This window comes from Amphiura filiformis, chromosome 9 (assembly GCF_039555335.1).
Source record: "Amphiura filiformis chromosome 9, Afil_fr2py, whole genome shotgun sequence".
Taxonomy (NCBI): domain Eukaryota; kingdom Metazoa; phylum Echinodermata; class Ophiuroidea; order Amphilepidida; family Amphiuridae; genus Amphiura; species Amphiura filiformis.
Genome location: NC_092636.1, coordinates 60,339,493 through 60,365,112, shown reverse-complemented (window position 1 = coordinate 60,365,112; position 25,620 = coordinate 60,339,493). Strand labels below are relative to the sequence as shown.

At 36.2% G+C, this 25,620-nt stretch overlaps 1 protein-coding gene across 2 annotated transcripts in view; it reads left to right on the top strand.

Annotated features, from left to right (window-relative positions):
* Window positions 1-18,952, top strand: part of LOC140161249 (uncharacterized) — a 39,906-nt gene extending 20,954 nt beyond the window's left edge. Inside the window, exons 9-23 of one of the 2 annotated variants that reach the window (XM_072184710.1) lie at window positions 83-361; window positions 1,327-1,474; window positions 2,421-2,677; window positions 2,993-3,196; window positions 5,682-5,804; window positions 6,451-6,569; window positions 6,996-7,056; window positions 7,799-7,937; window positions 9,217-9,338; window positions 10,406-10,527; window positions 11,945-12,033; window positions 12,862-12,908; window positions 13,717-13,776; window positions 14,594-14,682; window positions 15,084-18,952. In XM_072184710.1, the coding sequence (XP_072040811.1) occupies window positions 83-361; window positions 1,327-1,474; window positions 2,421-2,677; window positions 2,993-3,196; window positions 5,682-5,804; window positions 6,451-6,569; window positions 6,996-7,056; window positions 7,799-7,937; window positions 9,217-9,338; window positions 10,406-10,527; window positions 11,945-12,033; window positions 12,862-12,908; window positions 13,717-13,776; window positions 14,594-14,674 (1,851 nt within the window). In that variant the 3' untranslated portion in view covers window positions 14,675-14,682; window positions 15,084-18,952. Of the gene's footprint in view, window positions 1-82; window positions 362-1,326; window positions 1,511-2,420; window positions 2,678-2,992; window positions 3,197-5,681; window positions 5,805-6,450; window positions 6,570-6,995; window positions 7,057-7,798; window positions 7,938-9,216; window positions 9,339-10,405; window positions 10,528-11,944; window positions 12,034-12,861; window positions 12,909-13,716; window positions 13,777-14,593; window positions 14,683-15,083 lie in introns of both variants that reach the window. The other variant, XM_072184708.1, reaches the window with a different exon arrangement.
* Window positions 18,953-25,620: the final 6,668 nt, after the last annotated feature.

Here is a 25,620-nt window from a genome sequence, read left to right as displayed (position 1 = left end):
AGGCGTAGCGATCATGCCCTCAATCCTATGAATGAACCCCTAACTCATGTCTTGATGATGCCATCTCTATTCTCTATTTCAGCAACATATAGATAGATTAATGCAACAACCAAATCCCATGGGGCAAGTTAATCAGCAACAGCAGCAGCAAATGCAACAGCAACAGCAACAACCACAGCAGCGACAACAACTACAGCAGCAACAACAGCAGCAGAGACAACAACAGCAACCACAACAGCAGCAACAACAGCAACTACAACAGCAACAAGCAGGCAATAATATAGAAATCCAAGCAGCCGAGCAGCAAGATTATAATGCACAAAGACAGCAAATGATTCGTAATCAACATCTACAACTCCAGGTAGGAGGGATCTCATAATAAATACTGCATTTATAAAAAGAATGTCAACACTGGTTTGAGGGGACATAATTTTGACTTGATAAATTTAAAACTCTAACATTGATATGGTAGCTGCTGCAGTTTGATACCTCACTTGAACACCTTCCAGATTTGAACAATTTTATGAACATTGGTGAATTCAAAAGTGTGAGGTTGCGCCTGTGTGAAGTGAGTGCCGCTTAATGTGTATCATCAGTCAGTTAGGCCTTGCATTGACCACATTCATTTCTATTTGTTAAACATTATGCATGGGTGTTACTAATTAAATCATATATTTTACACATAAATATCAACTTTTCAAATCTTGCCAATTTTCATTAAATCATTAAAATCTTGATCATTTCTAATTCATTTGACAAAAGTGAGGCATCAAACTGCAGCGTACAAAATCCTCCATACATTAATACACATTTTGTTGTTTTTAGAAGAAACGTTACATTTATAGGTTAGGTATGTTAAATAATTCTTGGTCTAGGTGGAATACTTTGTACACTTGTAGCGCCACAATAAGCACACACTCATATAATGGGTTCCAAAGGATTAAAGCAACCACCTTACACTGCGTACATGCTTAATTGTATTTCAAGCAGTTCATAGCTTTAATTGAAAACTATGAATAGCATTTTCAGAGGTCTAGTATTTAACTTATAAACAGGATATCTCTTGCAGTGTAAAAACCGCTGTATAGCATTTTGCTCTGTGACACCAGCTAAAATATTGAATTGCATTGAAAATTGCTTTATAACCGAACTTGATTATAATCAGTTTATACAAGAAATTTGATTGAAAGTAAAGTTTATGTAGGCATGGATTAAAAACATTCCAAAGCTACTTGTTTGACCTGTTACTGCCATAAGCAGACTAAACATTCACATGATGTATGTATTCATTAAATTCCTTCATATATTTACTTCCTGTTCACACAGCATCAGCAAGAACAAAGAGAGGCAGAATGGCAAAGGCAGCAACAATTACGGCAACAGCAACAGCAAAACCCACAGCAAAACCAACAGCAAGTTGGCTATAATCAGCAGCCTGTACAGCAGCAGCAGAATGTAGTAGGGCAGCAGCAAGGTAGATATGTAGTACCAGGTCAACTAGGCCAACAAGGTTGGTTAGGTCTTTGTGTCATATTTATTTGGTTTAAACCCTTCATTGTGGGTGCAAGATGGTGCTCTAATCATGCTTACAAGAAATTCTACTTTGATGAAAAATCACAAACACACATCCCCACACTTAAACGTGGACACTTGGATTTCACTCGGGCAACTGAAGACATTGAAACCGTGGACTTTTAGACACAAATCTGATAATTTGGGCCTGATATAGACCCATAATGGGGGACCTATAGGCTATTTTTCTCTAAAGGTATGTAGCACCTTTTTGAATAGGTCTTATAACTATGGAAGTTCACTTTTGCGGATGAAAACAGGTGTACACACACTCCCACCTTCCCCCACCTAAAAAGGAAAATAACAAAAATGAAACAAACAAAACACCTGCTTGAAAGGTAAAGTACCTGTTCAAGGGCACAACATGTCAATAAAGAAGAAAAGACATTTTTGTGAATTAAGACATGCTTCAATTAATTGAGGGCACAAACATAGTGGAGCTGCTCTAATCACATGGATTATGAATATCCCCTAAGAGCTCCCAACTACACCTTTTGATGTGAATGAAAGAATGTTTTATGGTAACACTTCGCTCTGTGACCTACAGCCAACATCCTTTGACCTTTGGTGCCAACTGATGTTATTGGTATCATTGTCTGTCTTTGTTTAGGTCACTGCTGGTCCTCCTTTTGTGAATGGATTTCCTTATGCCATGCTTGTCCTCTGTGCCCAATATCTGCAGATTCTGCACCCCCTTTCAATCAATGTTTTGTAGAAATGTGGCCAACTGTTTGCCGACTGGAGAGGAGAGTCTGGTATGTTCGTCCAAGTGTGTTTTGACAGCTCTGGTGCTTTACCCCATGCAAGTGCCAGTACTATATTTTTATTTTAAACATCTTTTTTAACAGGATTACATGTGCAACAAGGAGTTAATCAGCAACAGCAACAGCAATATCTTCCTAATCAACAGCAGATGATAAATCAGTATAATCAGTTCCAACAGCAACAGCCAGGCAATGCCTTTATGAACCAACAGCAATATGCACAGCAGCAACAGGCTCTTCAACAAGACCAACAAAGACAAAAAATGTTATATGACCAAAGACAGCAGCAACTACAGCAACAGCAACAACCACAGCAGCAAGCAAATCAGCAGCCTATCAATGTAAGTTTAGCAGTTAATCTAGACCTCTATCCTTCAATGTTATTTGCTATATGCCAAGCATGGTATGTGCAAGTTGTGATATTGTGTTAAGCAAGGGTGCTGATTTTAATGGTTTGTGATCATTATCCTAGATAAATTCACTGAAATGTGTTACTATAGCAACAGACATATATTGTTTCGCTTGCCCAAGATCGCAATAGTTGGAGAAAGCTTATATCGCCTGCTCCGCAGGCCGACTGATGATGATGATGTTATAATACAGAAGATGATTTGTGACTTCAAAGTAATAAATCATTCAATTCATTTCTATTATAGGCACATGCAGAAGTTGTTAAATATGCACCAGGAGAAGCCCCAGATCCTAACCCAGGGCAGCCCCGGGAAGAAAATGATGGAGAGAGTCTTGATGAAGATGCTATAGAGAGGAATAGGCAGCGGGAAATGAGGGAGGCCCAGGAGGCTGTGGAGAAAGAGCAACAGAGAGCAGGAGACTGGCAGGGGGTACATCAGAATGAGCAGGTATCTATTGATTTGACCTTGGGTAATAAAACAAGTAGGATAGGTAGAGACTTGAGGAAGAAAAAACAGTGAGGGACTTCTCCTGTTCCAGATAAAATACAGCACTCATTTGTTTGAATTAAAAATATAGAGTTGTTTTTAGCTCAATGACAGTAATTTTGTGTTTCATAATGATAATTTCTTAATTCAGAAGTTGAGTTCTGTATTTTTCTGAGATCAAGAGTAGTTAGGATAATTAGGGGCATTAGGAAGCTGAAAGATTCAATGTGAGAACCAATACACATCAAGTTATGAAGGCCAATAAGGTTTAGAAAAGAGCATGATCATGATAGGCAGTAATAGGGCAGCCCTTTTTTTTTTTTATGAAGGCACATTGAAAGGACCAGTAGCTGATGAGGGTCATAGCATGTATTGATTATTTTCCATCAGTGCATGATTTTTTGTAGATTCTTTTGCATGCACTCCCTTTCCCAGTTTCATCTTGCGGCCCCTTACTTGCAATTTTGTCCCAATAGGAACATGCGGAAGTGGTTCTGTATGAACCAGGTGGAGCCCCAGATCCTAATCAAGGGAGCCCGTGAAGAAAATGATGGCGAGTATGGATGAAGATGCTATAGAGAGGAAAAGGCAGCAGCAAATGAGGGACGAGGCTCTAGAAAAAGAGCAACAAATAAAGAGAGATTGGGAGGAGTTACATCAAAAAGAACAGGTATAGCTTCATTTACCATGTGGAGTGTGATTAGTGCGATTATTTTATTACTAAATAAAAGAAATATTGGAACATTTTTGTAAAAAATAGTAAAACAAGAAAATAGGTATTTCATTAATGAATGAGGTTGATGTTATGAACATTCCGTAGATTCTCAAATGAATGTATAAATAAGACTTATAGCCTAAATAATGAACATCCATTTATATGCCAATGATTGCAAAGCGTTTCAGCGATACGCAAGTTCTGTTCAACTAATCAATCCAACGGATTAAACAACTTGTTCTGGTCGTTTTATGAAAATATTAGATTTTGTTCATCTAAAGCCTTGATTTGTGCAAAGTATATTACCATATTCATTCCAATAAGCGCCCAGAGTGCTTTACAAAATTACTGTTTGGGATATGGTTTCCCAATCGACGGTAGCTCAATAATTATACTACAACCATTTTTGAGGCCTCTGGGAGCAAAATAAAAAGTTGCCACATCTGTCACAACCTCCTATTGCAGGAACTAGTTGCTTTCAAGTTTCAGATAGCTTACATTGTTTATCACTCAAATGAAATCACTAAGGTGAAATATGTGTACGACTGACTGACCCTGCTTTTTGAGGCAAACAATTATTAATCCATGGCCTAAGGTTGAGGTATTTAGAGGCTAATGACTGCGCATCAGTTGTTTTGAGGGTATTGTGAAATATCTAAACATTGTGCTTTGGAACCGAGGGATATTCCGAGGTCCAAAGCACAATGTTTAGATATTCTAATACCAAAAATAACTGATGCAAAATCATTAACCTCATTCATAACTGTCACTTTTCACATTTTTAATTCAATTTACGTCACATTTTCTTCTTTTAATTTGAAAACAGAATACAATTTTAACTTTATCTGTCGTTTTCCCTGTAAAAAATCGAATAGCCCATTAAGGAATACCGCTAGCGACCAATCACACCAGCACGCAATCATGCGATATCCAAATACGGTGGCCAGCGTCCGCGTAAATTGTTCGTATGTGTAACACGTCACGTAACACGGTCATTGTAGAGCGTACTTTTAGCTATGTCACGTGACGCGGTCATTATACTTTTTCAATGACCTGCATTTGCGCCCGCGTATTTAAAAGTTATTATCTGTGATTGGATCGCACTTGCTGCGTATATTATTGAGGTTATGAATGATATTTGGGTCATGATTATTAAATGGTCAAAGCATAACTTTGTTGTTCAAAGTTGTGTTTCAGATAAAAACAATATTTATAAAAAAAAATGCCCTTCACAACTTACAGAATACGAGACTGATGTTCATTTCAATAATTGTCACTAGCATCTTTTTAAATACCATTGTTTCTTTGGAATTTGCACCATTAGAACAGAACAGAAGAATCAGTATCAGATTGTCAGATTCCATTCCTTTAATCTTTTGTACAACAAAATCACATCCAGTCATTATCGTCATTCACAAATGTCATGAAATGAAACTTTAAAATTGAAAAAATTGAAAAAACAAAAACAAAACAAAAACAAAAAGAAACAACCAAAAAAAACCCCAAAAAACCAAGCAAAAACAACAATAACATATTTGCTCAGGTGCAATTAAATTGAATTGGCCCTTATTATGTAGTACATAGAAATATGTACACCGAAATGTATGAAGTAGTATACTCATGCATTGACTAATATCAGTGCATGAAACACATTTGTCAATGGTCCGCTGTTATTGTTTCATTTGTCACATGAATATTAATGAGTTTGTGAATAATTTTCCTGTATTCCAGCGTGATGCAGAAGAGGAGAGTAGAAAATATCAAGAAGCTATTGCAGAGAGAAATAGACAGCTAGAAGAACGTAAAGAGCGCCACCGACTTGAAATGGAAGAGCTGGAAAATGAAAGAGCACAAGTAAGTGTACAAGATGGAACTTTTGCTAAGACAGACTGCCATTTAAAGGGGTGATTATGTGACTAGAAAGACAGCATCATGCCCCACTTTATCCTATCAAAATGGAGATTTTGGCATTATCAGAAGCTTATAAGTGATCTTTAGGTTAATGAAAAGGTTGAAAGGGTATTGAACCAAGTTGTTTGCCCAAATAAGTAACTGAATAAACATTAATTATTATGGATTTCTTCCTGTCAGCATAATAGAACTATTGTATGTGTGGACTTCACAAGCTTCTCAAAACAAAACAACAACAACAACAACAAAAATCCCTTAATTAATAAAACAAAATTAAGTAGAAGTCAGTACAGTGTCAAGTGAAATGAATTCTAGATCACCAAGTCCCAAATATGAACATGTAAGCAACTGTTGACTTGTAAATAGCTAAAATATACTATGGTTCACCTGGAGTTTGATAGTGGAATTAGTGATGCAGTTGCCCCACATGCATGCCAACAAACCACCCTTCTACATGTATGTATACGCTCTACAGGATTAGCAGCATACGTGATTCGAAACTGCAAACAATGAAATATGTACCAATGTCAATAAAGACTCAAGGTGAAACTTTAAGTATAAATACTATAATTTCTTTTTGATTTATCAGGCTGGAATTGAAGGAGAAGACAACAATGAAAAGAGCGATGAAGCAAATAACTATGAGGCTGCTATTGATGAGCAGAAACTTCAAGATAGAAGGCATATGGATGAATGGGAAAAACGAATGTAAGTTACTCTTTCATATCAGAGTGGTGACATCTAATATTAAAATGAAGAAGAGCAGACCTGTGAAATTTTGAATAGTGTACTACTGTAAAAGTGGATATTTTCATGCAATTAATTTTCATGCTGTTCCACTTGATATTCCAGGGATATATTACTTCGCAATAGCTGCTTGTAACTGTAGCTCGAAAATTTCCATTTTTACAGTAGATGTGTGTTTCAAAAATAAACAAATTTGATTAAATAAGTAATATTCAAATTTCAAAATTTAAATTAATTATTTTCCATCAAACACAAAAAATGTGAAAGAGTATTTCTTCTTTTGAAGGAATATTGATAGATGAGTGACTGGAAGTGAGTTGCAAATCCATGATAGGTAAAGACGAAGTACTGACAAAAAGAGATGTTTTCTTTTTGCATTCATTGCAGTAAAGACGAAGATGATCGCCGTCGAGGTGAGGAAGAGGAGAGGCAAAATATGCAGCAAAGGGTAAGACTCAGATGTATAATTTGTCACAAATGTTGTGTTTGAACACTTTGTGAACAAACATTTCCCTGTGATCACAATAATTGTATGAAAACATATAGGCCTATATTATATTTGTTGACCATTCTTGCATCTTGATATGCCCCTTTAAATATTCAGGACCCATTAGCTTCTGGGCAGGGCCCTCAAATTTGAAGTGCCTAGTGGTACATGCAAGATTACATGTACATCCCGCATGAATGCACACTCTCAATTTTATTGTTACTGATGTTGGCCACACTGTTGTCAGTATTTTAAAAATGTGTCAGATCCGTCAGCTGTAGCCCCTGTATTAAGATTGCTGTTATTTTTTGGTAGCTTTTGTTTCTAATGATGCGTATATCATTGATAACAGTTAGCAGATCAATTTTTGGTCACTTTCGTGTTCTGCATTGATCTGATATAATGGCAGTTTTCCCCAGTAACAAAACCCGAATAATTTTCACCAATTATAAGCTGAACAAAGTAAACAACAGTATGATAGAACTTTTACATAGTAATTACTAAGATACAATGGGCCGTTCCAGTTGAAATACATACATACATACATACATACATACATACAAGATTTATACACCCCCATAGAAGACTTTAAATCGTCCTACAGGGAGTGTGAATTTCAAATTGGGTTTCCCGAATGGTGTATGGGTTTCAACTGGAATACCATAATTAGCCCCTGATTTTGTATATTTGTATTGTAACCTAGGTTGGGCTTCAACCCCAGGGTGGAGATGATGATGATGATGATAACCATGGAGATGAAGATTATGCAGAGAGAATGCAACAGCAAAGAGAGCAACATCTCAGGGGAGAAGAATTACAGCAACAACAAATGGGCGAACAAGGTATATAGCAAATATATTATATTTTATAATACATAATTATATAAAACAAGGAGTAGTTTGCCTACTTCTGCACTCCCTACCCCATCTGTTAGATGAACAATTTTGGAAGTATACCAGCTTAAGGGAAGGGGTATGAACGTTTGGACAGTATTTATTGTGGGACATTAGCGCACATCAGACATATCGAATTGCATTCTGAATACGAAGAATGGCCTTCTGATATCAAATAGTTTTGATTTTTTGAAATTTGCAATGTAATACACATTTTATGGCAAATCATTAAAATTGATATTTTTGATATTTAACAGTACTCAAGTAAACTTTATAAATCTGATGATTTCTACCTAAAGTGTATGTAGGTGGGATGAAAAGCCGACGATCAATTGAAAATTTTGACCTTTTACATTATTGAAGATATGGATTTTTTCCCAAAACACTAAAAAAATTAGGTCTTTTTGGGAAAAAAATCCATATCTTCAATATGAAAGGTCAACATTTTTAATTGATTGTCGACTTTCCTCCCACTACATACACTAAGACTACTATATCATTAAATTTATAAAATTTACTTGAGGACTGTTATATCTCAAAATGTGAAAAATATCAAATTTTAATAATTTGTCATAAAATTTGTATTATATCGTGAATTTCATAAAATGAAAATTATTTGATATCAGAAAGATAGACATTCTTCGTATTCAGAATGCAATTCGATAGGTCTGATGTGCTCTCATGTCCCACAAAAATGCTGTCGAAACGCTCATTCAGTTCCTTAAGTTTCTGAAATGGAGAAATAATTTGTACAGCTGTATCAAAATGTCAAAAGTAAAATTGTGTTATTTTTGACAATAGGGAGTACAAATGCATTAAAAAAAACCCAGTGATTTATAGTGTGTTACACAAAGGCTTTATAATTCCACAAGCCTCAGCACTTTTTGCAGGAATTTGCTGACCACGATGACTCAAGACACACCATATAAAGTATTTAACAACAATCGGGGTTTTGCAGCTAAAAAGCGCACAACCTATACATACCACAATAAACCATCGCAGCCAGTTCTTGTACAGGTAGCCAAGATAAACTAGCAGTTAGTTCCTTGCCCAGTGGAATTTCAAATTAGCTTAATTATTCACAACAAACAGACTGCACCAGGGCTCTAACTTGCATGGGCGAACACCAATGCATCAGAGTCAACCGCCTTGCTGATTGAGCTAATTTGACTGCTCATTAGTGGTGATGTTTAATCTATAATCTTGAATTATCTGTGTATTCATTCAGGAAACATGTTTGATATGCAGCAACAAAGACAGCAAAATCTACTGCGACAGCAACAGCAACAAGAAAATGAGGAATTAAGGAGAAGACAGGAAGATGATTTATTGAAACAGCAGCAGCTTGGGGTAATGATATATGTGCCTTGTAACCTCCTTAATATGTGATCAGGCTATTCCAGTTAAATCCATACACCCCCTATGGAAGGAAGTACATGACCTTAATCTTGCACACAAGGGGTGTGAATTGCAAATGGGGCTACCTGAATGTAGGATTCTAGTTGAATTCTACACCCATGTGTGAAAAATTAAGGTCATGTCTTTGGTATGGGTTGTATGATATAGCCCATAGTAAATTTGTTATGATTAATGATGTGAGACCAAATTAAATTAGTAAATGGTATTATATATCAGTTGCAAAAGCCATTGTAGATGTAACCTGGTTTAGAATTAAGCTAATTCTGTGTGGATTATCACAATAGAATTTTGATACACATATATGACTCAAGTTGGTTCTCCTCATGGATGAGGGTAAAGCTTTAGATTGACTAGCCTTTTGAAATCAAACAAACCAGAAAATTATTGTCTGCAGTAAAGGATAGGGCACAGCTACTGGATACAGGTGCACCCTGTTGATAGGTTAAAATTTAAAAAAATTGTGTATAATTTGTGTAAAAATGGGTCAACGTCCCTGGTTAGTAGCAGCAAATCAGAAAAACATGTCTTTGATCAGTACTATAGTACAGTATAGTATATTTTATTCACACACAAATCGTGGCCCTCAGGCCAAATTACAAGTGGTTTACAATATTAAAAACAATTAAACATTAAAAAATATAGTTTCAATATTAACATGGAAAAATACAGCAACTGTTGTTGATAGAAAATAAAATATTGCACGTATTCAAGACATCATTCAAAAACATTATAAATACACACCATTAAAAGGCTAAAATTGACTCAATATTACCATATTTAAAAAGTCAGAATATGCAAAACAGTTCAGGGCATTTAGTTATTCAATAAATTGATAAAGTATGGAATAGCGCTGTTTTTTGCATTGATGCCTATGTGTGAGAATATGTTTATTATGCAGCTGTTTTCAGCATGATTCTTCATTTCTCAGTAGCATATATTTCCACAAAGTAGGCAGATTTCATTTGAAAACTATCCATTGTATCTTGTTGTTATTACAGCTGGAACCAGGTGCTGGTGGAGGTGATATTGATGAGAATGAAGAGGAGGATGAGGGAGAAGAAAGTGAAGGAGAGCAAGGGGATGACGAAGAAGCAGAACACGAAATGAATGAAATGAGAAAGTAAGCGTTAGATCTTTTCACCTGATTTGGCCTTATTGTATTAGGGATTCAATCATGTTTCACCGTTGTTCATCACCGTTTAACAACGATGCGGCCGCGTCGTCTGCGTGGTTTACTTCGCGAGGGCAGCTTTAGTGAAACATGATTGAATCCCTTTCAACAACGAAAAGAAGCTAAAGATCGTATAATTCACGATTATTTCACGAGGAAATGTCAGTTAATCATTGTCACTAAGCCTTGCAAAAACGTCGATGATTTCTCTGTTAATATCAGCAATAAAACTACAGAATAAAACGGCAAAGTTTAGCCGCTACCTGAAAAATACTGAATTCAACTTGTAAGCTTGCATACGCACAAAGGTTCCAGGCATGGCGAATTTTACGGCTCTCGCGTAGCAGCGTAGTCTCGCTTCGGCGTTAGCGTAATGCGCTTCAGTAAAAGTGTGGATTCATCACGGATTAACAACGGTTGGCTCCTGTACAAAGGTATAGGAGGAGTTGTTGAAACTAATTTCTTTGCTGTACAAGGACTGGTATAAAGATTAACAATCATGTGTGTTTTTGTTGTTGCTATTTTGTGGCAAATGCAGCAGCAATTTTCCACTGCAGCAAATATGTGCAGAACAAATCAAGTGAGTGGAAAATCACAGTGAGGAATGGAAAACTCTGCCTTTGTTTCAAAGAAAAAAGGCACACATTAGGACCATGTACTGGCAATATTTCCAGGGCCACACTTGTTTGTAAATACCTCAAAACAAGGACCTCGACTAACGAGCATCTAAACGAGGACTCACACACCCGTTTTTAATCGACACACCGTGGACCTCACACAGACACACCAGACAACTTACTATCCAACTGTGCCCCGTCTTATACCCCCTATGGGGGACCTATCATATATGCATCATTTACGTCATCCTGGTCATAGTAACAAACCGAGGACGTCCTCGTTTGGAGGTGTGTCCTCGTTGTATGGTGTGTATCCATATGTAGGTCCTCGTTTGGAGGCATTTACAAACGCCAACAATGTTACGGCGTGTGGGTAGCCATGATGACATTTCTGTAAAATCATATTGTATTGCTATGATAGACTCAAACCTGAACACCTTGAATAGTAAATTACTAAACCACCTGTCTCTATGAGTTTAGAATGAGGACACCAATAAGTCAGTTCACTAGACGTGATTAAAGATGGGTAATTGAAATAAAGTCACAGGAAAATGTCATAACATGTTCAATTTGAGGAAATTATCTGGATAACACCATTTATTCTGTATTTTGTTGATGAGCCTTATGTATGAGCCATTCATGGCAAGTACCGAGTAGACCGAGTTTCGAACAATAACCTCAAATGGTGCGTTGCTTAAAAAATGCACAAAAACTTAATCTTGTATATATTATTTGAAATTAAATTACAGGAATTTTGGTCATCAAATACATGCTCCTGGGGCTCCTGATGAAGGTGATGATTTGAATGATGTACAGGTTCAGATGCAGAATCCTAATGGTAAGAAACGAAATGTTCCAAATCCAAGATAATTTCAGTAAAGTAATTTTTTAATACCTTGAGTTTGGTAATGACCTGAGACATATTTAGTTAAATTCGTCTCAGGTAATGACGTAGTTACATATTTCACTGGTCTCAGTATAGAATCCCTCATATTATCCTAATTCTGCACAGTGTATACAATATATACTATGCACACATACATGGGCATTTGTCTGCATGCTTGTTGCACAACTGTGTAAAGGTGCTCAAACTTTAAATATGCACACCTGATAGGAACAAATGCTGTGATAGAGCATAATGTATACCAGTTGTTGAGGTTGCACCACAATTGGGTTTTATCACAATCAGAGTCATAGAGAGACCATTATACTTTGGTTCACCTCAAGTTCGGTTGTGACATCAATGCTTTTTTGCAGTTGCGCCGAGTCTATAGACGAATCCGACGAGCCACATTCTTACACCTCACTGGCGGCCATAGCTGGGGGCATCCATCCATTTTACGCAATGCTAGTATCATAGGCGTGCAGCGTTTATCGCTCCAGTGATGCACGCAAGTGCTACGCGCTCAGATGTTCTCGCGATAGTGGGCGTCTTGGATCGCAATCCAAATGAACTAAGCTAGTTTGGCACAGATGGCCCCCAGCTATGGCCGACTTAATCCTGACCATCACTTGGCTCGTCGGATTCGCCTATACCATGAGTCACATCACAAGTCCCATCATGTTGTGGATTTTTATGTGATGGTTTCCTGTATTGATTAATTGAGTAAATCCATGTTCAATGTTTTTAATCACAAGTATATGTTTTTTTCTTGCTTCACTTCAGATATTGATCAAATAGTACATAATCGTGAAGCACAGCCAGATGGCCAGGTAAGATTAGCACATATGTCACGTACAAGGCTTTGCCTTCAAATATGATCATGTTACACTCATACTACGATATTAGTAGTGTGTGTCTACTCAATAACGTTTACATATTAGGATCATTGTCAATCGTGAATGATGAACATCTTCATAATTTGGCCAGTGTAGCATGATTTTGTCATAATTACATATATATGTGACCATCCACCACGAAGTGGTAGTAAAGTCGGCTCTAGATAATTTTCTGTTTATTGCAGATTTTGGAAGAATGCACTTTCAGCTTTAAAATGACACCTCAACCAGCTTCATCTGACATCTGGCAGTGAAGTTATGGTTCATCAAAGGTCAAATTCCTACTATATTTTACATAGAAATCCATATACTGATTTTGATTGTATCTCAAAATGGAAAATGCCGACTTTACGACCAGTTTGTGGTGGATGGGCACATATATGAAATAACATGTAACCATAACTTATTGTTTTAATCATGTTTATTCAATGAAGAGTCATGTTGACAATGATGACCTCATAATTGGTGTAGTGTGTGTTTTATGATGCAGGAGCATGTACTGCGATCACATTTGCATATTACAATCTACAACGCGCACTTTGCTAAATGTGTTGCGTGATCCTCTATAGTGTCATAGATGATACCCATGAACCAATGAAATTTAAACCTTACAAGCTAAACCACCTCCATTGACTAAGCATGTAGTTATACCATCAGATGTTAACAGCTTTCCCTTTAATATATGTTTAAATCTCATGATAATCACTATTCAATTATCATATTTTTGCCTACACACATTAAGGTGGAAGTGCCAGATTTTGGTGACCAAGCTATACAAGGCCATATGGAAAGAATAGATGATGTAAGTATACCACATGTGGCATGAAAAGTTACTTTTCTACTTAGTAAAGGGATTGTTCAACATTGTTGCCATTTTCGCATATGTGCAAAGTGTACATATTTTTTGAACCACGTCTGAAAATGGTGACAATCTCTTTACTTGCTAGACTATAGAAAAAATATTAAATTCGTGTACATCGTGGAACATTCAACTACGCTTGTTACTCCGCGAGTAATCACATTCAACTACGCGTCCATATTAGCGAGGCTATCTGCGTACAACTGCTTACTACGCACAGCCACGCAAAGAGTATGTTCCACGATGTACACAAATTTGATAATTTTTCTATAGTAACTTACTCCGGATCACACTGATTTGCATTTTTTTACCATGAAATTTGCATTTTGATGTGAAACTTCATGAACATTTTTAATAAAGATGCTCTCAGGAAATGAAATTTCTGATATAAAATAGCATAATTAGGGATTTCAGCAGAGATTTTTGGATTTATTTCATGTTGAATGACCATAACTTGACTTGGAATTAAGCTTACTGGAATTAATTGGGTGGGTGCTTAATATTGACTTGCTTTGTAAGATGAAAAGTCACAGGACACAGGGTGGCCAGGTGCTTATAATGGCATGGGCAGTTAATGGAACAAGTACGGTATCGGTATCTGAAACCAAAAATTGGCATTTGGATGGAGTCAAGTGGGGGTCAAGGCTGTCAATTGGATCACACACCTTTAAGATGATGAATGGTAGTAACCCAATATTCTAGATTGCCTCCTTATTAGATCAGATTATGTCATAAATAATTATGATCTATTTTTGTATAGGCTGAAGAAGAACTAGCAGAGGAAGACAGAGAACAAAGTGACAAATTAGATGATCTAAGAGGGGATAGAAGAGGAGCATGATGAAGGAGGTATGTGTGTTGCATGATATAAATTGTAACCAAAACTCCCTAAATTTAGATGATGGCATTTGTGTCTGTAGTCACAGTTAGGGAAGCCAAAGTCTAAATGTTGTATGTCAAAGAGTTTCAAAAACCTTTTTTGAAAATTTGACTCAATAGAAATATGTTGGGAAAGCTTTAGTCAGAAAGTTGCTGACAGGATGTTTTATATCATCAATAAATTGTTTGGTAAAATCAGTGAGGATTGTAGCATCCACAGCAAAGATCATACAGAGCTATATGTATCAGGTCATTGCAGCCTTGCAGACATATGATCTGGTTCCAAATTATGCACCGACATATATTTGTTGCAGGTTCAGATTGTATTGAATTTATCAAATTTTGTTATATTTTTGTTTTTCTCATCACAGTGATATTTAGTGCCAAATTGCTGCCTTTCATGTTAATGTGATGCTGTTTGATTTTGATACTGGATCAGGCGGACCGTTATAAAACGATTTCCTACAGTTAGTGGATCAACGGTCTACCTTGTACTGCTGAAATTGCATCATCATCATCGTCGTCATCACCAGTCACATGAATTCAAAAGATGGATGCCACAGTACTGGAGGACTGCAGTTTGTACTGTAGTATGCATCTTCTGAACTGTTGGAATGGTTACATGTATCTGATGTCAGAAATGGTGTGCTGATGTTAAAGAGGAAGCCCCACCAGAGCAGGTCTTCTGAGGTGAACCAAACCTGCCTGGTTATCAAATTAATCAGTGACAATTGACAAGTGACTTAGCTAATGCCTATGTTTATACCATGCCAGGGTCATTTGTTTGGCAACATTTTCTTAACATGATCAAGGACATTACACTCCCTGAAGGTTTGGTTCACCCCAGAAGAACTGCTCTGGCGGGACATTCTCTTTAAGTAGGATTGTGGAACAGCGTTAATTAATTGAGGACAAAACTGTGCAGGTGTGCTTCCAAGTGAAGATCTGGTTTTCACATTTTCTTAATTAAAGCATAGGTGAATCAGAAAGAAAGAGTGAACGCTTATCACGATATTTTGACACACTTACACAAATAATAGACTGCTGCCTTCAGTCGTCATCATTCTGGGTTGGCAACTGAGAAACTTCGGGGCAAATTTTGTGTCGGACTTACCACCAGAATTTGGTGGTCTGAGACTGTTCAGTGCTTGAGTCTGTGCTGCATGTATACAAGAACTGTACCTCAAATGTTATATGCAGCATTAACCAATCACATACAAGGTATTTAGTTCCAGGGCAAGATATAAATATTGTGAGAATTATAATGAGTTATTCATTTACTTGAATCTAAAGTGTAGGCCTATATTGAAGCTAATAGTGTTATTACTGATGGTGTTTTGTTAAAAAGCATGGTGGCATTGCCAAAAATATGCATTTATTTCTTCAAAATTTGAATGTACTTCAGTGTTATGCAGGTAAATTCTTGTCAGTTGAACTTAACACTAACACTCTGTTAATGTAAGTAATGACAGCATTTACATAGCGCCCTCACCACAGCGATTTACAGAATACAAAAGAATTACACACAAAATAATATGACCAAAGAAGTTGCAGTCCCAGCTTCATTGTAGTATGAGCAGGCACAGTCGGACCCTTGTCTATTGGATTATGTCTCTGCTTATTTTCCTGCATTTCCACAAGTTTGATGATTTCATGAAAAATCATCTATTTGTCACAATTAGGAGAAAAAGTATTGGCATGTTTCTACCGAGGTAGATAAATGGGCTGACCCATGATAGATGCAGTAAACAGTCTCAGTAGAAACATGCTATATGTTTCTTTCAAGTACGGACCATTTCCCTTTATATGCCTATCCTGAAATGTCACACAGTCACCATTGTGCAACTGTACATATGCTTTTTATATGAATTTGATACTATTATGCCTGATTAATTTTTTTTGTGATTTGACATTCTGAATAAGTTGTTGTCAACAAGATTGAATCTTAAACCTACTGTACTGAGCTTTGATTTGTTGCCTGAATTATTAGATGTGCAAATGTAATTATTATAAATGCATTATGTAATGTAATAAATGATAACTATTGTTTTTTTCTATTGAAACAACATGAGTCATTTGCAAAGCCAAGTTTGTACTTTATTTTACTTGGCTTGAATAAGTGATGTTGAAACTGTTTTGGAAACATGTTTATACCACAGAATTGAGATTTCTTCAATATGTTATGCACCAGGAGACTCTTTATGGAATAAATGCCATGAATACACTGCTTTCAGAGGTTAATAAGCATGTATGGATCTAGGAGCACTACATGTGGACAATATCTCAGATATTCTATTTATACCTCATGTTCTGCATTTGTAGCAAATACACACTACAGCGGTGGACTGATGTGCAACTGCAAGAATGATACACTATTAATATTGTGTAATGCTCTTCAGCAGCTTTATTGATTGTAGTATTTGTAGTGTGCATAAGAACTGAAATAGAAATATAAGTTGCATGTCAGAGAGTAGGGTGCATTGTGTACAGGGACCTTCACGTTACATTAACTGTCCAGTAAAGAGTGTGGGAGAAATGGTTATCTGTAGCTTCCTTTAGCACATCCTGTGTGCAAGTGGCAAGTTTCAATGTTGTGAGTCATGCATAGGATGATGGCAGCCATCTTGGTTATGCGGATACAGGAAACATAAAACAATATAATGAAAGACAGAGATAAAAACACTAGTTCACATCTAAAATTCTGACAGCTAGACAGGAAATGTGTATTGCACAGGTCGGCAACCAATCAAGGCACGCCTTTGCCCTGACATCATACGCGATTTAGTCTTTTTATCTCTGTCTTTCATTATAATTATTTCATCCTCAACATTTCATATGATTATTCCTCATTGAGCAGTTATGGCCACCATAGGCTTGTGTCAGGTTGCATTAGTGCATTGTGTGCACAGAGAAATTTGCAAAAATCCAACTAGTACTGTATTTGTGATGATGATAATATTTTATATAGAGATATATTGTATATTATGTATTGCACTATTGTGCAATTTGATGAAAATCCAAATCCATGGCCTAATACCAAAATGCAACATAAGTACCTAAACCCATTATAATGTTTACCCCACAATTTCCCACCATAGTTTGCTGATGTACGATGCGAATATGCAAAGTTATATTATTCACTGGCTTTTTGTGGAATAATTTACAAGTGTGCAAGCTGTAATATGGGGAGTTTAATTTGGTGTTGGTTATGGGTGGATATTGTGGTCTTTTTGTAATTGGGTCTATGTATATTATTTGATACATAATAACGTTGGTCAGGAAAAACCTCCAATGTGTCATTGGCTCCTGAACATGTTTAAAGCAAAATCTCCTATGTAACCAGTTGGCAGTTTTGTTTTAAACATGTTCAGGGGCCACAAACACATTTTTTCCTGCCCAGCGGCTATTAGCCTTTATTTAATTCCTTTACTTTTGTTATAATCATGTCAGTATTATAATAGAATCATATAATTAAAAAAAAGGGAGACAAGATGTGAAAGAGATGAAATAGCTGCATGGTCTGCATTTATACAGAATACAGAATATTGCAACAATATCAGTGACTATAGCTGTAATAATAATTTCTCGATCATGAACTTATTTACTTACTGCGTGCACTGCGTATGTCACATTTTTCATGGAATAACACGCTAGCGTGACATGCCCTTGACCTCGAGTCAGCTGCCTAGCGACACTGTGCCCCGAAGGCCGTGATTAGTTGGTTCTGAATGTTGTTTACCGTCGATCGCGTTACGGTAAGCGTGAGTGGCAAGCATTGTGCGCTCGACGCAATTTACTATCGCGTACAAATTGAACACTCATGATCGAGAATCTATTATTATTTAGCTATAGATGCAGTAAATTCATCCAGACATAAGCAGTTGTTACTGCGTTTGTATGATTTCATGTGAATGCATCACCTATATATGTATGCCACCAGGTTTTGTATTGATCTCCACCATGTTAGGCTATTCCATTTGGAAACCCTACCCCCTGAAGGACTTACTGTCAAATTAAACACTTCTAGCCATTTCAGATGCAAATATTTTCATCCAAAAGAAGTAGAACAGGACTGGTGGATTTTGGAATTACAAACAAAATTAAACAAATTGAGATGAATTGTGTATTACATGTTAATTTTTCTGCAGTTATAGCTGTATTCTAATATTAGATGCCAAATCAGTTCCATCTGGGTCGACCATATAGTTCATCTGGAATGGAGATAGCAGTGTCATCTTTTTTTTTTTTTTTTTGAGGGGGGGGTCAAATGGAATAGCCTGTTGCACAGTGTGTATGACTCTGTTATCTTTATTAATATATTGATTTGTCAATTACAAGAGGGAAATTTACTTGCCTATATTGTAGATATATTGTAGATATTTTTCTTACATCATAGAATGGGTTTAATTTCATGTTTTATATAATAATATGCTTTGCATATTATCATACCATTATTTTGTAGTTTGTGGTGCACTAATCACATTTTCTATAGTAAAGTGACTTGTGTTTGATGATAATTGATATCAGGCAACAAGGTTTACAATCTTCAATGCTTTGTTTGGCTTCTTCCAGCCAGAGATATCTTATCCAAATAGATTGTGCCCCAAGCAATCACTCAGTGTGCTTGTGATCAGTGTGATCTCTTTGCTGTCACCTTTTCCAAAAATGTTTCCCACAGCTACTTGCATCTCTGATAATGCTTGCTGATTTGCCTCAATTACTGTGGTCTTATTGTGCAACATGAAGTTATGGCTCTAATGTATAATCACAGATTCTTGTGGAGTGGTGCTATGATAGAGTAGACCTAGACTTCAAAAGTTACCATTGTCAAACTGGACAGCAAGTTTATTATTATTTGTGCCCATCACTGCAAATTTGCAAAACCTGGTGAAAGTCACAGAAAATGAAAGCAAAAAGATTTTAATATTCCTATGAAGACCACTGTCTCCAGTTTAAGTTGGTGCTAAAAATATTCTGAATATTAACATAGCAAAAATTTCATGTTAAAGTTTCTAGCATGAATTTGAAGGATTGATAATGTTAAGAAATCTTTGACGCTTATTTTTTGTTGCAATGGTGAAATATCTGTGAACTTGAATTGAGCAAAAAGTCTATATAGAGAGCATAAATTCACCCCATCAAACCATTTTAAAATTGGACATTGCAGCAGGTTTTGCCATGATGGGTTACATTGACATCATAAGTAAGGGAACAAACCAAAAGATTGATGAAGTCCTACAAACATTACCATCTTTATTTCATAACTGACCACCTACCTCACAGTCTAACAAAACAGGATTGGGTCAAAATAACATTGATGTTCAATAAGCACATAGGAGAAATATAATGGACATTTTAACACCCTTCTTTCCTGACAAAATTAGTTTGGTCCATATGACTTCATCAATATTTTGGTTTCTTCCCCAAGTTTTTTTTCCTTACAAGCAAGATTTGCTGTATTTATAAAGAACTCCTTTCTAATGCCTTTGCTTGCTAAACTCTCTGGCTGAACTATTGTAAAATTGCCAACTGCATGAGGATGAAATATTTCAATTAAAAAAAGTGCATCTGCACAAACCTTTATGCATATCACTAAAATTGTACATATTGTATAGTATATTTTGTACAGATGTTTAATGATGCACCAAACTTTATTGTCAATCTTGGTAATGTTATCATCTGACATAGGTTATTCACTCAACTCATGTGCATTATGACATGGTTGTGAGCTTACCTAGCCAAAAAAGATGTGAAATATCACAGTGGTGAACTTGATTGGCACTGGGACAGTCTACATGGGGACCTAAATCTACTTCAATGTATACTTCTTTACTTCTCCTTGTTACATTCATACTGTGAAACCTGTGTTGATTGTGCATGAAATAAGGATCTGCAATTTCTTATGCATTACATTTGTTAAGAGTGACTTTTCCTTTTTGTATCTTCATACTGACCAGCATGCTTATATAAGCTTTAAAGCTTGGCTGGAACATTTTTGTTTGAGCCTGATCCCATCAAGACCATGCTGTTCTCAAATGTATAGAAATGAAATCAAGTAAGGGAACTTATGCTTGTTAACACAACAATGATCAGGTGACTGAATGATCAGGTGACTGAATGATCAGGTGACTGAATGATCAGGTGACTGAATCAGTCATCATGTCCGATGGTTTCGGATGAAACGTGTTAATTACAAGTAAGTTCCAGTATTTGATTTAATATCTGTACTTTTGATTTCTGGATGAATAATCTACACCAAGATGCTATTCTGATAAATTTGTGTTATTTAGATGGTCACAAAGCATATGGTATGCAAGTCCATGCTGCAAATCTGTATTTTTGAAGTACACATTGGTTCAGATTTGGTACCTGTTATGTAGATTCCCCTCTGTCACCACTTCGTTGACTAATCTATATAAGGGTTTATCTTATATTTCTTTAGTCTATATACATGTACACAACTGTAAAAATCACAAAAGCCTGGACATAGCTATGATATAGAAGTGTTTTGCTTGTAATAATTTGTGTTGAAGATGAATGCTTATGCCTTCCTTAGTTAAAAGAAATGTTATTTTATGAGGGATAATATCATGCCAAGTTACATCAGAAAACGTCAAGTTGTACTTTTTCTCTTTACTGTCAGAAATGCCTTCATTATGTATATAATGAATTTATTTGTATTGGGATTTTCCACTTGAAATCTGTACATCCCCTATGGAAGACAGCGGTGTGAATTTCAAACGAAGTCACCCATTTGAAATCCACACTCCCTGTGTGAGAGATAAAGGTCATGTCTTTCATAGGGGGTGTATGGATTTCATCTAGAATAGCCCATTGTTGTATTCCTGTTTTTGGTGCTTATTGCTTTGCTTGTATATGCTTTGTTTTTGATTGGTGCAGACAGGTAATGTTATGAGCAAATCAATGCATACGTGCTGCCTGTTTACCTATAAGTAATGTCTTCAATTTGATCTGTACCAAATGCTTGTAGCAGGGGTCGATTTAGCCACTGGCCCGCTGGCCCTGGCCAGGAGATTTTCCGAATTGGATGGCCCAGTTGGGATTTTGGCATAATTATGAATTTATAACATGTTACAATATTAGAAACACAATGAAGTAGAATCTGGGCCAGTGGATTTGCCCTTGGGCCAGCCCGAAACTTTCCCAGCTGGCCCGAATGAAGGGCAGCAGATTATTGCTCCTTATGTCTACCCCTGACTGTAGTTACACACCTTGTATTTTGTACTAATCAAAGTTGGTTCATATAGATACCTACTAAATAGCTAGACATGTTTACCATACATCTGTTGACATCTTCCTAGGGTCATTAGTTATGACACAGAGACCTTCCATACTTGTAGTTATGATACAATTAGAAAAACTTTTTCAGCTGCATACCTGTACCATAGTCAGAAGACATAGTTCATAGTGTATTTTCTCACAATGATATACAAATTGTAAAGATATTTATTAGAGCACATTTTTTTATATACACAATATAAAAATTATATCGAGGAAATGGTGTGCTTATGTTAGGAAAACAATATTGTAAAATAAAAAATAAGTGGTGTTTGGTGGGAATATTATTATATTTTATGTGATCAAGCAAATTAGTTGGATGTCCGTGGAATCAAGTTGACATACCACAGGAATCATAATGTCATGAAGTTCATTGGAATTTTGAGCATGTTGTAACATAGCTGCATAATCATATGGTGTGGTTTGAGTCACATTGTAGCCAGTGCGTTGTGTGCACCTGCTTGTGATGAGAAGGTAAACAGACTTGTTGTGCTGGAAGAGTGGCAGACCTGCGGCAACATTGCACATGGTGGTGTCTGGCCCAAGTTGCTTTAAAAGACAGAGATGCTACTTTTCAAGTTTTAGCCTGAATTCAGGATTTTTGTGAGTCCAAATTCCCGCATTTTTATTTATTTTCAATCTGTTTTGGACTTTTTGGCCTGGATTCACGTGCTTTTTCAGGGTTTTCTCACCAGTTTCAGGTTTTTTTTGAGTGAAACTGAGTGGCATCTCTGAAAAGAGAGACAGGCACTCTAGAGTAAAAACACAGGCATGACTCGTTACCTATAAGATGTAAAATAAGCAACAGAAAAATAATAATAAACAAAAATGGAATTGGTTTTGCTAGACAAAGAAACTGGCTTGCTTGGGCACATCATATTTTCAAAATTATATTTTATCCTCATTTATTTCTGCATACATTCTTTGTATGATATTGTACCTTTTTCCACTTTTCAAAATTAGTGATGTGAAAGCCTTCATGTCATGATTTGTTATGAAAAAAGAATTGGGTTGACCAAGCAAAGCTAGGTAATTTTTTTTTCTACCCTGGTCAAAAAACCGGATCTACACCTGATGCACAGCACAGGTATTTGTAAATATCAAGAAAACCACTGCTACTATTGTAGCTTATATTCCACCAACTGTGGTTATGTTATATGGGAGTTTTTTTCCATCACTTATATGTCAATTCTACGCAGTCATTGTTTTTGGTTTGATTGGGTTATTTCATATTTTTACCATCAGCTAAGTAGGTAAAGTTATGGATGGTAAAACTATCATAATATTTATACATTATATGCCTTGCAACTTAGCCAGAGGCAGTGAATGTTATGCACATATTTGGAAGATAATGCTGCTTTGTGTAACTTGCGCTTGTATTATCTCTTGGACAATTGGTTATTGATTTAGTTGTGGATAAATCAGTGAAATTTATTATGTCACAGCAGTTTTGTGAGATTGAGTTTAATTGTAGAAATATAGTCACTTGGTGAATGAGCATAGTGGCCATTAGAACTTGTCATATGTCAATATGAAATTAAAAAAAACATTGAGAGATCATGTTTTTACAATTGATGGTGCATTTATGAAAGAAAAAATTAATTATTTATATTTTCTATTATGGATGGTATTAGAATTAGCTTAATAACATAGTGCTGTAAATGTTGCTGTGACAATTGTATGTAAAAAATGGTATCAGTATGTAGAGTGTGAGCTTGGGTTGGGCAAAACTGACACCAACCATTTCTGTACTTTCTGATACTTATTTCCAGTGATGCAGCTAGGGGTGTGCAAAGGGTGCAGATCGCAACAGCCTGGAATTTGTTTAAAGCCTTAATGTATGATTTCAGTCAAATTTATTTTGGTTATTCTTTGCCAAATATTATAAAATATTATTATCAACAACTGTTAGGAAAGTTTTCACAGTGGTGTGTTCCATGGGGGATTTAAAGTCTTAAAGGTCCGTGACCCGATCGACAGCATCATCCCCCCGATATTTTTCATTGTTGATGAGGTTTTGGTATCACATGATAGATACTATTTTTCTCATTACTATCCTGAAATTTGGCGCTCCAAGTCGATGTATTTCGAGAAATCATGAATCACAGCGGTTTTACAGGTTACCAGTTTGTAAATACTAAAACTTCGTCGGAATTGTGGGGACGGAATTAATTCCTCCTCAACAGCTACTTTGGTTTCGCGTCATACACATTCTGTGAAAAAAGCGAACCACACTAACTGCTGAGGAGACGGTACGCCGTATATAGCTATACAATTCCAAGATGGACGAGGTGGGCGATTTAGCTCAATCGATTAGCGCGTTGTTTTACCGAGATATACCGGTTCAAAATCCGGTATCGGAAGTTTTTTTCCTCTCCATTTTTAACCCAAACTTTTTATATTCATTTGAAATGTACATATTGCAAGGGAAATATATTTTGTTTCCTTTTTTTCTGAAACGGAACGAAAAAACACAAATATTTTCCGTTCAATACGGGCGGGCATTGTACAGCATTGTCGTCATACTGAACGGGAATTGTTGTTGTTGCTTGCCTGCCCATAATGCAATTCACGTATACCAAGGTATTGGATTGCAAATTTGGCTATTTATTCACATTTACGCTGAAAATGCTCTCGTTTTCTCACAAAGCAGCATAAAGGGGCAATATTTGATATTATTATGTAATTTTAAAGACAATCCATATCCAAAACCAATAGGGTTACCCCCCTTTAATGACTTCAAATTTGCTTTGTTGTCCTAAACACAATGAATTTGGCTGAATCCATTTAGGTGTAATGTGTGAACATTACGCATATGCTAAAAAATCAGGTTTGAAAAAAATTGACTGAAAAGATTGTATATTATGCCTTTAAGTGAAATCGGGATGGCCAAAATATTCAAATATATGTCTTTTTGATATATGATGGGTGAACAAGAGGCTGACTATGTGCTTGGGCTGGCATAGAGTGGGGTGTTATGTTGGGGGAAAAACACTCTTGTGGGGTGATCGAAATAAATTGTGGAGATACAAGTATAGATAGTTGGTAACACTTGTGAAGCCAGTGAGGGCAATCCTAGCACTTAAATATGATGAAATTCTGAACATACCACTGCCAAAATACACAGCTCTGATAATTAGGTAGTCTAAAAAACTATCAAGTATTTAGGTTAAGACTAATTGATCAGCATTGGCTAATTTTGCAAAAACTTTCCATGCCTGTTTTCGCAGGCCACGATGGCACACCCTCTCTTTGAAACTTTTTGGGCCAAATAAATTGGTATATGATGAGAGGTTGCCAAATTTGCACATAGTAAGGCTGTCTATCTTTCCAGTACAATTATACTGATACACTTTGAGAGAGAAGCAATAAAGGTGAAAATCCTTGCCCAAATATTCAACACCCATACTGCTTCGCGACTCTGACATCGCACAAAATTGTGTAACTTTATACTGTGTGAAATTGTTTTGCAGCAAGTAATCTAGTTGATATCATTTTAAATGTACTGCAGTTTGTGATTGTAGACTATTTTAATAGTTAAAACCAACTAAGTGCTTTATTTTAGTAATGAAAATTATTGTCTTGTCTGGGTAGATTATATTTGGACAG